General features: G+C 38.3%; 1 protein-coding gene across 1 annotated transcript; it reads right to left on the bottom strand.

The window, feature by feature from the left end:
• Positions 1-841: 841 nt before the first annotated feature.
• slx9 (SLX9 ribosome biogenesis factor) lies at positions 842-12,885 on the bottom strand. Its single transcript, XM_085803076.1, has 6 exons — positions 12,595-12,885; positions 11,346-11,469; positions 6,270-6,338; positions 4,068-4,245; positions 2,002-2,067; positions 842-1,256 (listed from the first exon to the last, which is right to left on the bottom strand). Exons 1-6 carry the CDS (start codon positions 12,769-12,771, stop codon positions 1,130-1,132), a joined length of 741 nt encoding a protein of 246 aa, XP_085659202.1. The 5' UTR covers positions 12,772-12,885; the 3' UTR covers positions 842-1,129.
• Positions 12,886-14,597: the final 1,712 nt, after the last annotated feature.

Raw genomic sequence — 14,597 nt, 5'->3', positions numbered from 1 at the left:
ATGATGATGAGTCACCGATCTCATTCTGGATACGGGCGAAAACGAGAAAACGCTGAAAATAGAGCTCACAGAAACCAGGGTGATCTGTTTAAACGGTTTCATTTGCAGCAACTACAAACACACATGTACTTTTTCACTTCCTGTTTAGTGGATTTATGCTAAAAATAAAAATAAATCTCTCTGTTTATTTATATGGGAGCATCGCAAGGCAAATTAAATATAATATACAGCTCTGGAAACCACTCCCAAAGTGATCAGTTTCTCTGGTTTTACTATTTATACAGTAGGTATGTGTTTGAGTAAAATTTAATTTTTTTGTTTTGTTTTATTCTATCAACTACCGACAACATTTCTCCCAAAATTGAAAAAAAAAAATTGTCATTTAGAGCTTTTATTGGCTGAAAATGACTAAACTAGTCTAAATAACAAAAAATATCAAGTCTTTTCAGACCTTGAATAATAATAATGCAAAGAAAACATGTTCATATTTATTCCTAAACAACACAGCAAGAATATTTGAACTCAGGAAGAGTTTATAAATGAGTTTTTGTTGGATAATGTCAATGTTTAATCCCAGCAGTGATTTTTATTTATAATCTTCCTATAACCTCATCAGTGTCTAGAATGAGTTGTGTTTGTGTTGGTGTTTAAAAAAGAAAAGAAAAGAATGACTGCCATACATGTAGAGATGCTTTTAAGAAACATTTGTGAAAGTGCTCTCTTGTTTTTTCCAGAGCTGTATGTATATATTTTTTTGATTTTAGCATGATGCTGAAACATAAAATGTGGAAAAATGAATATTTCTGAATCCACTCTTTGAATATAATTAAACAGTAAAATGTGAGTTTTGACTGAATTGTGATTTATTACTGCAGAGGAGATGATGATGACAACACAACCTAGAAAGGATCTCTGTTAAAGTCGTCATGTACAGTACAAATGCTACTTTATGCCGCTCGTCTCTGCATCTTCTGCATCAGGACCGGTCTCCGTCTTCAGCGTCCTGCAGGACCAGGTGTCAGGTTCCTCCTCCGAGGTCGGGTTTCCCTGACACAGTCCGGAGTAAACTGGGATCTTCTTTTTAAAAAATAAAGTCTGTGGAAGCAGCAGCGCCGGGCGGTCGCCGCCGTTAGCCGGTTCCCTGCTCTTCCTCCTGCTTCATCCTCTTCCTCAGCTGCTCGCCGATGTCGGCCAGAGGGTTGACTCTGCCAGAGAGCGTCTTCACCGCGTCGTTGAAGCTTCTGCTCTCTGTTTCTCTGCAATAATAACAACAACAATAACAAATGACTGTGAGAGATGTGCAGCTTCATATGGCGAGCAGATTTAACATTTAAAAGCTAACTTTGACTATCCGGAATTAACATTCTAGATATCGTAATTACATTTTGAAGAGTTGGATTTTTCATTCAAGATATCTGTAATTCAGTTTTGCTTCGTCAAAAAGAACATTTCAGATCCACAACTACGTTCTTCCTAGGACAAATGACGTCACTTGTACCATTCATGTGTATGGGGTTTGTCATTACAGATATCTATAATTCAGTTGCAGATATCTGCTATGTGAATTATGGATATCTGTAACTGAATTACGACTATTCCTAATTCCAGTTTGAGATATCTACAACTTCATTTTGACTAGTCAAAACTTAATTTAAGATATCTGAAAAGGGACATGTAGATATCTTTAATTGAGGGGAATTAAAGATATCTTGGACTGGAATTATGACTATGACTACAAATTGTAGATATCTCAAACTGGAATTAGGAATAGTTGTAATTCAGTTACAGATATCTGTAATTCACATAGCAGATATCTGCAAGTGAGGTCATTTGTCCTATAGGAAGAATGGAGTTGCGGATATCGGAAATATTCTTTTTGACGAGGCAAAACTGAATTACAGATATCTGCAACACATATTAATGTTTAAATGTTAAAATGACTTGACAAAGGAATAGTTGAAGAGTAAAAGAAGAAGAAGAAAATAAAAACCGTCTGCTTACAGGAGTCTGCGTTTCTGTGACTGTTTCATCTGGCTGAAATCTGTGGGTTCAGGCCTCTTCATCGGTCTGTGGAGGAGGGAGGAGAGGGGGAGGGAGGGAGGGAGGACAGGGTGATGGACCGGGAAATGGTCATGAGACAGGCGGACATTCTTCATCTCACGGTAACGGCGCCCACCCCACAATACACAACAGTAGAAACGACAGGTTCAGCTCCAAAGAGAAGAGAGAAACAAGTTTTTTTTAGATTTTACTCTCTGGATGGTGAAGGTCCAACATTTCACACTGTCACTGTCTTTTATTTTGAACCGTCGATCCACAGGAAGACGCAAAACCATCTCAGTTTAGTTTAAATTGGTTTATACTCCTCTCTCAGGTGTTTTCCCCTTGGGCTCTAGCCACAAAAACTCAGAGCCAATCAGAGGAGAGGATGCTCTGAGCCTCTGTTCTGAGCGATAAAATGAAAATATAAACACACGAGAGAAAAAAACAATGCAATGTTTGACAGTGAGTCAAGCTACTGTAACTTTGTGACATCACAAAGTTGCAAAAGTTCCCAACGACTGTTTTTTTTAACCCTATTGTTGTCCTTCATCTGTTCCCTTCCTCTATCTTTCCTTCTTTCCTTCTTCCCTTCCTTCTTTCCTTCCTCTTTTGATCCAATTGACCTGATTTGTTCCCTCCCTCCATCTTTCTTTCCTTCCTTTTTCCCTCCCTCCCTTCCATCCTTCCTTCCTTCTGTCCATCCGTCCTTACTTCTTCCTTCCTTTTTGGCCCAATTGACCCAATCGGTTCCCTCCCTCCATCTATCTTTCCTTCCTTTTTCCCTTCCTTCTTTCCTCCCATCTTTCCTTCCTTCTTTCCTCCCATCTTTCCTTCCTTGACCCAGGAGGAAAACAGGAGGGTTAAAGAGGCTGTGATATTTTCAGAATATTAATATATAACCTGGACCTGTTTTAACACCAGAATACACATTGACGTCTAACTTTATATTATATTATATTATATTATATTATATGCAACTTTTTATATTATGGAGGTTTTTAGTTTGATGCAACCAGTGCGCCAGTGCAACTTTTAAACCTTTTTCTCCTCTTTTCTTGTCTTGCTCCTTATCACAATTTATCTCAATCAATTTACTTTTTTGCTGTGTCATGTCTCTATGTTTGCTTAATGTTTGTCAATGGTATTGCACAATAAAAATTAAAAAAAGGAAGGCTCCTTAAAGTGTCAATAAAGGCTCCAAGAGACTCAACATATCCCAAGATTCATTGCAAAGTGGTAATGAAAACAACACAACATCAGATAAGATGAGGATAACACACACACACACACACACACTGGGCTTCAGTTCAGTTCAGTTCGTAAACAGATTAGCTTTATCCGACCGACTTGTTTCAGCTTGTGTCCTTGGTCGCAGGCTGAAACCTGTTCCTCTGCTGCACCACTCTTTCACCTCTTTTCACTTGGTGTTTTCTCAGTGCACCTTGTGTTTCTTAAAACCAGGGGATTTATTCTTTTCTCTTCGCCTCTGCATTCCCATGTCCTTATTTAAACCTGACCTTAAACTTTATAACTTCATGTCTGCTGCTGAATTTTCACGTCCAGCTCAACGAGGACAAAGAGAAACGTGTGAATCCTTGAGGACGACTCTTAGATCGGGGCAAGGCCGTTCGTATTTATTCTGCCTGGTGTCAGCTGCTCTCATTTTTACAAATAGAGCTCAACACTATCTATCTATCTATCTATCTATCTATCTATCTATCTATCTATCTATCTATCTAAGTAGATTTATAGGAGATTTCAAGCCTTTTTGCTTAAATTTCAATGATTCAACTTCATAAATAGAAAGAATTTACTATGTCACTCGATTTATTCATATTATACATAAGTTATAATATACCGTATTTCTGTCTACACGGCAAAAACTCAAAATCTTTGTCTTATTTCTAGTCAAAATGTCTGAAATCTCATTCTAGCTTGTTTTTAGACACTTTTTACTCCTTTTAAGTATATTTTTTACTTGAAATAAGAGGAAAAATCTGATAGTGAGGCTAGTTTTCACTTACGCTTTGCTTTTCCGGCTCTTGCGGCGAGTAGCGAGCGCTGTGGCGGCGGGCGGGCCGATGAGCTGACAGAGCTCCGGCAGGGCGTCCGCCAGCGGCCGGAGGTCCCCGACCACGGGCGTTGCCTGGCGACGGGCCTCGGCCGCCTTCTGCTCCTGGGCCTGTTTGATGGAGCTGATCTCTGAGAGGAGACGGAGAGGAGAGGAAGAGGGGGAGGAGTTACTGGAGGATGAAACCAACGTTTTCATTTATTATTAATTAATTCAAAAAGAAACTAAAGAGCAGAGAAACTAAAAATGTAAAAACGGTTTATGTGTGTGTATGATTCACTGCAGCTCTGTGGACGCCGGGCTGAGCCGACGCCTGCAGCACATCCACTCAGCATCCAACCGTCAACATGAGCCGCTTCAAAACTCAACTGACATCTGTGCTGCAGAGCATTTTTTATATTAACACACACACACACACACATATATATACACATTATGCTGCACCACAACAAAATCTTTTCAACACGTGATGAACAAGACGAGGTCACAACCTGGTATCTGGGCGGATCGGGTCAAGGCTGTTAGTATTTATTCTGCCTGGTGTCAGTGTTTCTCTCATGTATCTATGTAGATTTATAGGAGATTTCAAGCCTTTTTGCTTCAATTTCAATGATTCAACTTCATAAATAGAAAGAATTTACTATCTCACTCGATTTATTCATATTATACATAAGTTTATAAATACCATCTTTCTGTCTACACGGAAAAAACTCAAAATCTTACCAAGAATATTTGTCTTATTTCTAGTCAAAATGTCATTTCTAGTCAAAACAAATCTCATTATACTTAAAATAACACTTATCACATTTAAAAATGAGCTTGTTTTGTTGTTTTGTTGATGACTACCTTCATCAACTCCTGCTAACATTTCCATATTTCGCACATTCTGTGACAAACTGTAAACTGTTTTCTTGTCTGTAACAACATCTATGTCCCGTCTGTCCGTCCTGGGTGAGGGATCCCTCCTCTGTTGCTCACCCTGAGGTTTCTCCGATTTTTCCCTGTTAAAAGGGTTTCCATGGAGTTTTTCCTCAGTGGATGTGAGGGTCTAAGGACAGAGGATGTTGTTACGATGCCATGTAAAGCCCTTTGAGACAAACTGTTTGTAAAAATGGGCTATACAAATAAAATTGCCTTGCCTTGCCTTGCCTTGTTTTTAGACACTTTAGCATATTTTTTACTTGAAATAAGTAGAAAAATCTGATAGTGGAGCTAGTTTCCCTTCACTGTCAGAAAACGTAACGAGGATTAAAAATAAAGATAAAATAATAATAATTTGCAAAGAATAAAAAGGAATGAAAGTCTTGATCCTTTATTATATTAGCAGTGTTTGTAGTTTTAAAAACCAAAAAAGCATCAGGAAAGAGAAGGCTCTGAGTCTCTGTTCTGATTGGCTAAACACCAAATAATTAGCAGACATCAGGTGGGCGGGGCTTGGAGCGTCGTTGTGACATCACAAAGTCAAAAAAAGGAAGAAAGCTCCACCTTTATGTCTGTATGTAATTATAACTCCACCGCCGCCTTCATCATCATCATCATCATCATCATCATCATCATCATCATCGCCGCCGCCGCCATTATCTCCCGTCGTCGCAATCAGGCCGGTAACCGAAGCCTTTCTGCTCAGCCAATCAATGCCTGGGTAACACAACACGTCTCCTCTGCAGGCGTATAATTAGGTGCTAATGGCCGGGGCGGCTCGGTGCCGTGGAAACCTGAGGCCGGCTCCACGGATCATCACAGTTTTCAGGAATTAGAAGAAAATTAGAATGAAACAGGAGCTTGACGACTGTTCAGAGCGCGGACGCACGCAGCCAGGGGTCGTAGAAAGAAGGAGCGGCGGCGTCGGACATAACAACATGAATTTATTCTGTGTTGCACAACAAGTAAATATTGTATATTTCATTTGTTTTTTAATGTATTTTGGCCTTTAAAAATGCATTTTAATCGATGTTTTACCATTGACGGTGTGGTTCTGCGCGGCTGCAGATTGTTGTGTGACGTCAGACACACAAAAGTCAGCGTAGACTGGCGTTTAAATGCACCTTTTCCAAGTAGGAGGTTGGAAAAACCCGAGTTGACTTGAACGCAGCATTTAAAGAGCTGTATTCAGTCTGTAAAGTCTTGTATGTGTACTCTGGGTGTTTGAACTTACTGTTGAGCCACCGCTCCCTCCGCTCCTTCATCTTCTCTTTCTTTGACTTGAGTCTCTTCTCTTCTGGACCTTTGAAAACAACACACACACACACACAGTTAGATGACAGCTCACATCGCTATAAATCATAATAACCATTAAAGAAAGGCTGTTTTTTTATTTTTTTATTTGTGGTTGCATGCTTTGGAGCTGACGTTCAGTCAGCGATGTTGTGCCTGGACTCGTTTCTGTCCATTGATTTCCAGCAGCTCCGGCTCTGCAGAGTTCAGAGTTCAGTGGCAACCGACTGGCCACACATGTCATTTCAATAAGCAGAGCCGTGATGTGATGCGCTCTCCGTCCCCATCAGTCCCCTGAGCCACCCAGTCCAACTTCCAGGCCGGAAAAAAAACAGCAGCAGGGAGTTTTGTTGGTAACCCTTTAATTTACAGGCCGATAACAATGTGATAACGTCAAGAAATAACAATTAATTGCGTCATAATGTCAAGAAATAGCCTAGAAATAACGGTCAATTTCATAGTAATGTCATGTTTTCCATAAAGGTAAAAGATTACACATGCTTTTCATGCTTTGAATGTTTCTCCACTAAGTCTTTGACCATTTGACCGATATTTCTGGGTTATTTCTACACAACGAATCGTTATTTCTTGGCTATATTTCTCGACATTACTATGAAATTTCTGTTTGGTCGGTTTTCAGTCTGGTCTTTATGTTTTTAGTCGGTTTTCAGTCTGGTCTTTATGTTTTTAGTCGGTTTTCAGTCTGGTCTTTGTGTATTTTTATTCAGTTTTCAGTCTCTTCATTGTATTTTTAGTCGGTTTTCAGTCTCGTCTTTGTACTTTGAGGAGGTTTCTTTAGCGACGGAGACTGTGATGAGCAGCAGTGGAGACCTGAACACGTTTCCCTGCATTTTCATTATTGCTTATTATTTTAAAATACTTTATACTGTGCCCTTTGTAATGTTTAAATGACTTGACATGAAGCACTTTGAATGCAAAGTTTGTCCCGGTCCGTCCTTGTTTTTAGAAATATCGCCAAGAAATAACGACTGATTGTGTAGAAATATCGGTCAGTTGGTCAAACTCTGGCCTTTCCCAAAAGATTCAAAGCATGAAAAGCATCTTTAAACTTTTACCTTTATGAAAAACATGACATTTACTATGAAATTGACCGTTATTTCTAGACTATTTCTTGACATTATCACGTAACTAGCGGCCTGTATATTAAAGCGTTTTGTTTTCATCTCAGTTCTGTGAGATTTAGTTTCAACTGTAGTGGATTTCACGGCGGTCGCACCGTCGATCGCGCGCCGTGTGCAGCTATGTGGAGTGTGAACGGGGGTCTGCTGTTCAGACAGGCGCCGTTATCTCCAGAGATCCCCTGGCAGCCCGTTTATCTGAGCGACACGAGTGTTTCTGCTGCTGCTGCTGTTTGCAGTCAGAGAACAAGCAGAGATAGACATCTGCTGCTGACTACAGATGCGGGCAGAGGTGGAGAAACGTAATCTCTCATGAGTCTAGGTGGCAGAGGGTCTTTTACCACCACTCTGCTCCCACTGGGGGCATCGCCTTCCTGCTGCTCGGTGAAATGGATAGCTGTGATTACGGTTGGCTGGAAGATAACAGCCACATCCTGCCCCCCCCTCCTCCTACTGGGATGGAGGATGCATTTTGGCAAATTCTCCTCCTATAGTCATAGCAGTAGGTTCGTCACCTTTAATTATCGGTGCATGTTGTTTTGAGATCGGCAGGGCAGAGACGTGAGCTGCTCAGTGAACACAATGGAGGTGAACGTCATCAAACTCATCAAATAATACACAATCCAACAACTCCACAACGCTCCTTACCAAGAATATTTGTCTTATTTCTAGTCAAAATAAGGTAAAGGTAAAGGTACTGTATTTGTCACATAGAGCTAGTATAAAATGTCATTTCTAGTCAAAACAAATCTCATTATAGCTTGTTTTAGACACTTTTTACTCTTTTCAAGCATATTTTTACTTGAAATAAGAAGAAAAATCTGATAGTGGGGCAAGTTTTTTCTTAACTGGCAGATTTTTCTACTTATTTCAAGTGAAAATTAGCTTGAAACAAGTGAAATGATCTAAAAACAAGTTAATTTTTAGGTGATGAGTCTTATTTAAAGTGGAAAGAGATTAGTTTTGACTAGAAATGAGACATTTTGACAAGAAATACGACAAATATTCTTGGAAAGATTTTGAGTTTTTGCAGTGTAGACAGAAATACAGTGAACACAATCCAACAACTCCACAACGCTCTGGTGGACAAGTTGTGACCTGCACATTCACCACGCTATGAAATAATAACGTATGATTATGTAACATTACGACACATGAAGCAAATACTCAGAAATACTTTGTGCTTTTGAAATCCCTCCGCCCAGCAGCCGTGTCTGGAATGTAGTTCCGGCCGCATTTACCTCTAAAACAACTCTGTGTGGTAACGTTGTGTTATTATCTCATAGCGTGGTGAATGTGCAGGTCACAACTTGTCCACCAGAGCGTTGTGGAGTTGTTGGATTGTGTATTTGATGAGTTCAGGTTCAGTTTATTTCATATCCCAAGGGGCAATTTGGGTTGCAGCTCATAAGATCACATAAAAGTATAACAGATAAAACATAGAAACATGTAATGACGTCGAACACGCCGCATCAGTATAAATAACAATATGAAGAGCATGTGCACTGACTATATAAGATATAAGAAATATGGCACTGAGTAAGATAAAAATCCAAGATAACTCAAAACAACATGCACTGATAATTAAAGGTAATGAACCTACTATGCACTGCAAAAACTCAAAATCTTACCATGAATACTTGTCTTATCTAGTCAAAACAAATCTCATTCTACTTAAAATAAGACTCATCACATTAAAAAGTAGCTTGTTTTTAGACACTTTTTACTTATTTCAAGCAGATTTTCACTTGAAATAAGTAGAAAAATCTGATAGTGGAGCAAGTTTTTCTTTCTTATTACAAGCACAAAACAACCTGCTTTCACTGGCAGATTTTTCTACTTATTTCAAGTGAAAAATAGTTTGAAACAAGTGAAAATGATCTAAAAACAAGTTCATTTTTAGGTGATGAGTCTTATTTTAAGTGGAAAGGGATTAGTTGTGACTAGAAATGAGACATTTTGACAAGAAATAAGACAAATATTCTTGGAAAGATTTTGAGTTTTTGCAGTGTTACTATAGGGATTATGGTGAGAGGAGGATCTGACTAAATGTTGAACTGTCCCTTTTTAAAGATAGAGGATGCAAAGGTGGATATATATATAATATAAATGATATAACACTGTCATATAATGTTATAATAATATGATATTTTCATTTAAAGTGTCGGTTTGTTTCCCTGCAGCAGGAAAACCAACTCACAGACTTGGAAAACTCTGGTTTTCCTCCATCACAGTGAACATTGTGTCTGCTCTGTTTGTTCCACTGTAAACTCAGCTGTAACTGCGTCACGCAATAAAGAGTCGATACGTTGATCCTCCCTCGGCCCCGTTTCAACATTTTCTTACACTTTGTGGACTAAAATAAATGTTTAAATGATTAAAGCTCAGAGGCAAATTAACCATTAATGAAATGAATCACTTATTCATGCAGTGGATTTACCACATTCACACAGGTTTCAAGAATCAATATGACTTCTATATTTGAAAGGGAATAAAAATAATAATAAAAAAAGGGAGTTTTGTTCATTTTAATGAACTGAAAAACACTGGTATGATTCCATAAGGACACCGACGGAGAGCACTCACAGATTAATGAGGATTTAAGATGTCACAATAAGAAAATACCCTTCCACTGAGCCGGCGGCGGCACAGAGGAAACACTGATGCAGCTAAACCTTGATTTCATGCATGAGCTAAATTTATACGACGACTGCTCTATAAATAGCAGCGGGCCGTCGTCTGGTGAGGTCTCATGGTTCTCAGCTCAGTGTGTTAATAAGCATCCATCACACACACACACACACACACCTTCACCCATCCCTCTGATTAGCGCCTGTTTGATCGAGTCCCAGATGTTACTGCCTCTACAGCTGGATGGAGACGATCCAGCAGCGTTCATTAGTAATAAATAAATAAATAAATGAATGAATAAAACCTCTAGTCTGCTGTGGAGCTGCAGGAGGAGGAGAACTGCCAGTCTTGTGCACCATCTAGTGGCCAAAGAGCAGCATTGCATCAACTGGCTTTCACTGACAATAACACGCGTCCTATAACTGTCAATCATTTCAACCCTGAACTCAAGCAAAGAGAATTATACTGATGAGTAAAATCATCCAACATGAACCAATTTATACATGTATTGTCAGAAAATAACCCTAAAATGCCCAAACCCTCCGGATTTTTCCATTGCCAATGACAATTATTACAGATATTGGATATCAATTGGAAACTGATACCTCCACTGAAGACTTTAACACAACAGAGTCACCAATTACCGATGTTTTAGGTTTGATTAAATAAAATTAAATAAAATTACATTTTTATTTGTTTCATGCATGGACACTTTCAATCCATACATTATTGACAAAATGATGATACCGTAGATTATAATTCACACATTCCTCCATGCACGGAAAGGAGCAGGATGAAGAGAACTTTTTGTCCTGCCACTTACTCAATTCATTTTCAAATTAGGAAAACGATGGTCTGCCAAATTACTTGTAAATATAAGAAAATAAATTACATGCACTCAATTATGGCCGATGACTTCCCATAAAATCTGTACATATTCCATAGTTTGTGCACTAGTCTTGTCTTGTATCAATAACTGTGATGCTACCGGACCTTTTTTATAGAGCAGCATGCAAAAGTCTGGTCAAAAAGTTAAACATGAAACACTCCTTTGTGATATTTTAAGCAATATCGGTGAATTATTTTTTGTTTTCTACAATTTTAGAGTGAAAAAAGGGAAACAAAGCAGCAGCCTTGAGCTCTCACATAACTTAAATTTTGACCAGGGGTGCCTAATCTTTTGCATGATGCCACTGAATCTTTCCATCAGGATTAATTAACCACAACATCTCCTAAGTTAAACCTACCTTTCTGGACAGGTATGGGCACTTCTGCTGGACTTTCCTCACACTTGAGAGTTTGCACCAGAGCCTCTGGAGTGATTTTAGTGCCAGCGAAGATCCCAGTGGGGAAGGAGCTCTCTGTCAGGACCTGTGGCGGGTTGAGAAATAATTAAAAACAATGCATTTAAGAAAATAAAATGCACTAAATACCCTATTAGTAAAAGTATAGGCTAATTTAAGAAACTTGTCCGATAGGGGAGAGAGAGGTGAGATGAGCCACTATTTATATTCAGGATCACTACATCAAGACAATTGTAGTTTTGTTGCTAACTAACATACAGTATCTGCTGGGACTTCCTGCTGAGACCAACTCACTGAGGTTTGGGGAGTTTTGCGATATCGTCGCATCTGGGGAAGAATGAATCCCTCATTTTTCTCTTTGGAAGTAAAGCTTGGCCTCATCATAAACAACTTTTTACTGTTTTCAGGAACATACTTAGGCTACTGTTATCATAAACATCCGGAACATTGAATTGGCTCTATGCACAGCTCCACTACTTCCTGAACTTTAGCCAGCTCCTTTATTCCCTGTCTTACATTATTGGACAAATTGATTAATCCAGGTGTGTCTGACCTCACAACAACGGTCAGACACACCTGGATTAATCAATTTGTCCAATAATGTAAGACAGGAAATAAAGGAACTGGCTTAAGTTCAGGAAGTAGTGGGGCTGTGCATTAAACCTATTAATAATTAGGACATAATACAGACAAAATATATTCAGAAGTGTATAGGGCAAGTGGCTCCATTTATCCCACAGCTACCATATTTATTCATACTTTACTACTCCCCACAGGGCAGTTTCATGCTAGGTTTACTACCTCATAATGTAGTTCATAGATAGCACAACTCATGTAACGTTATAAAACAAATGTAGAATTATCTCTTTTGGTCTAAACACAATTATCATGAAACTTTCGACAGTTTCGAGAATGAAAAAATGTTTTGTTTTTGTTTTTTTTACATAAATGTCAAACCACTTTATACCAATGTGGTTCCTACCTTCGCAGACTCCATGAAATGAAATGATGCCTTCTTCCTAAATATTTGGCCACATGCTCAATATTTTGTTATGGTTTCCTTCCTAGACAAACAAGGGCTGGCTCAACTTAGCCCGTCCTCCTCTAATGGGTGCTGCATGCGTGTGTTTACAAGATGAAATGAAGTTCACAGGGAGTCAGAATAAAATGTAAACAGTTTGTCGCAACACACCTGTTTGTTGTCCCCCGGTTTGTTGTCCACCAGCCGTGGGAGTGGGAGTGGGACAGACACCGGGACAGGAGACGAGCCGAAGCCCGGGGTGAGGGTGCTGCTGCCCGGCCTGTCGCGCTCCAGCTTCACCGCCTCCTGGTGCAGCTTCTGGCGGACATGTTTAATCTTTCCCACCATCTTTTGTCTCTGTTCTTTTCCACACTGACACTGTTTTTCTTTTCCACTCGTGCTGCTGCTGCTGCTGCTGCTGCCCAAGTGCCCACGAGCCGTCAAGATGACGTCACTGCCACCGGAAACGCTACTTCCTGTTCTTCTTGTTTTGTCCTGCAGGTTTCACCAGCGCCATCTTCCGGAGCGGAGTGGAGCGAGATTTATTTAATTTAATTTATATTATTTATTTAAACATGTCACATAACATGAACAATGACATACTCAAAGATAAAACAATTATTTTACATACAAATAAATTAAATTCACACCTCTTAGGATAATTCAAACAAAAAAAAATATTGTGGTAGTGCATCGCTTATCACATATGAAAATAAACATATGACAGATTGTTGATAAAGGGGCAATTCAAAGAAAAAATATATATAAGTAAGTCCATACAAAACAAATACAAGGGGTTAGGGCAGGTTAAGATTTGCTATAAATGTGTACAATTTATCTGCATGGGGATTATTAATTTGTTTCAAACATTTTTGTAACAAGGATATTTCTTGTGCAAGCCATGAAGGTGGGGATTTGGCATATCGACACTTGTGTATGTAATATTTAGTAATGATAATGAGGTTATTCACCAGAAATTCTGTTTTTTTATCTTATTTGAATGTTTTGAAAGGACCAGAAATCAATATTTATGGAACTGGATGATATTAAGTCGTGGAGAGATGCGGAGTGGAGTGAGATTGACAGAAAAAATAACATAAAAACTAAATTCACTGTTTCTTTCAGACACTTTATTATTATTATTTTCAAATCCAAACTCTCAAAAAGGATAAGTATAATAATGCAGATGAAAAAATGAAGTGCAGTAGCCTATAAAAATGCAAAAAAAACAAAAAACATAAGGGTTAGATTCATGAAGGAAAACAAAACAAAAGCAAAACGACACCAAATAGTAACAGATAAGGTGCAAAAGATAAAATATATTAGGCATTTTAATTATACATAGAACGCAGCAGCTAAATAGAAAGGGGACTTATGAATTAGAATAACAGAAGACAGCTTTCTATCTTATTAAGAGACAAAAAATAACTTAAATGTTGTTTGTAGTTGTTCCATTTTGCACAATGTATGATATTTATAGTGTGTAATAGTGTAAGAATCTGATTCTACCCTCTATATACAAAGTTTAGTAATTATCTGTTTTTTAATTTCAGGCTATGTTAAGAATTAAGTTTCAATAGCCTGAAAAAAACGTTACAGATGAAAAAATAAAATAAAGAGAAATAATACTGTTTCTCAGGACTGTTTTTCCTGAATTAATCCTTGAGAAGAAGTTGTGTTTTACTTTCGGAGCCACCTCAGGAAAAGTAAATTAGCTTTAGTTCAGTTGTCCACAATGAACATGTGTTTTTGACTGATCATTTTTGTTGTAAAACATGATATGGACATGCTCCCAGGATTAAAACACTTAATGTGATAAGAGAACACAGGATTTATTTTAATGCTTCACGCATTTATCAGAAAATAACCACTCACTAAGAACAAAATGAAGGATAGAAAATCATATTTATTTGCAGTTTGGTGTGGCAAATGAATATGAGGTCTTCTACGATAAAAAACAAGCCAATAGCTATCATAACACTACAATGTGCTATTATACTGTACACTACATATGAATGCTTCAGTGTATACAAAAATAGACATATCAAAACACATTTAGACAAATGGGTAATATTTATGTACATATCACAAAAAATAATATCGGATGACACAAAACTACTCGGTGTACTAAACTTCAATTACAGCCAGTTACACTTTATCTTTAATATTCATGA

Source organism: Trachurus japonicus, chromosome 2, assembly GCF_045865225.1.
Source record: "Trachurus japonicus isolate A0001 chromosome 2, Traja_1.0".
NCBI lineage: Eukaryota > Metazoa > Chordata > Actinopteri > Carangiformes > Carangidae > Trachurus > Trachurus japonicus.
Note: the sequence above shows the minus strand (reverse complement) of the source record. Positions and strands in the feature narration are given on the sequence as shown.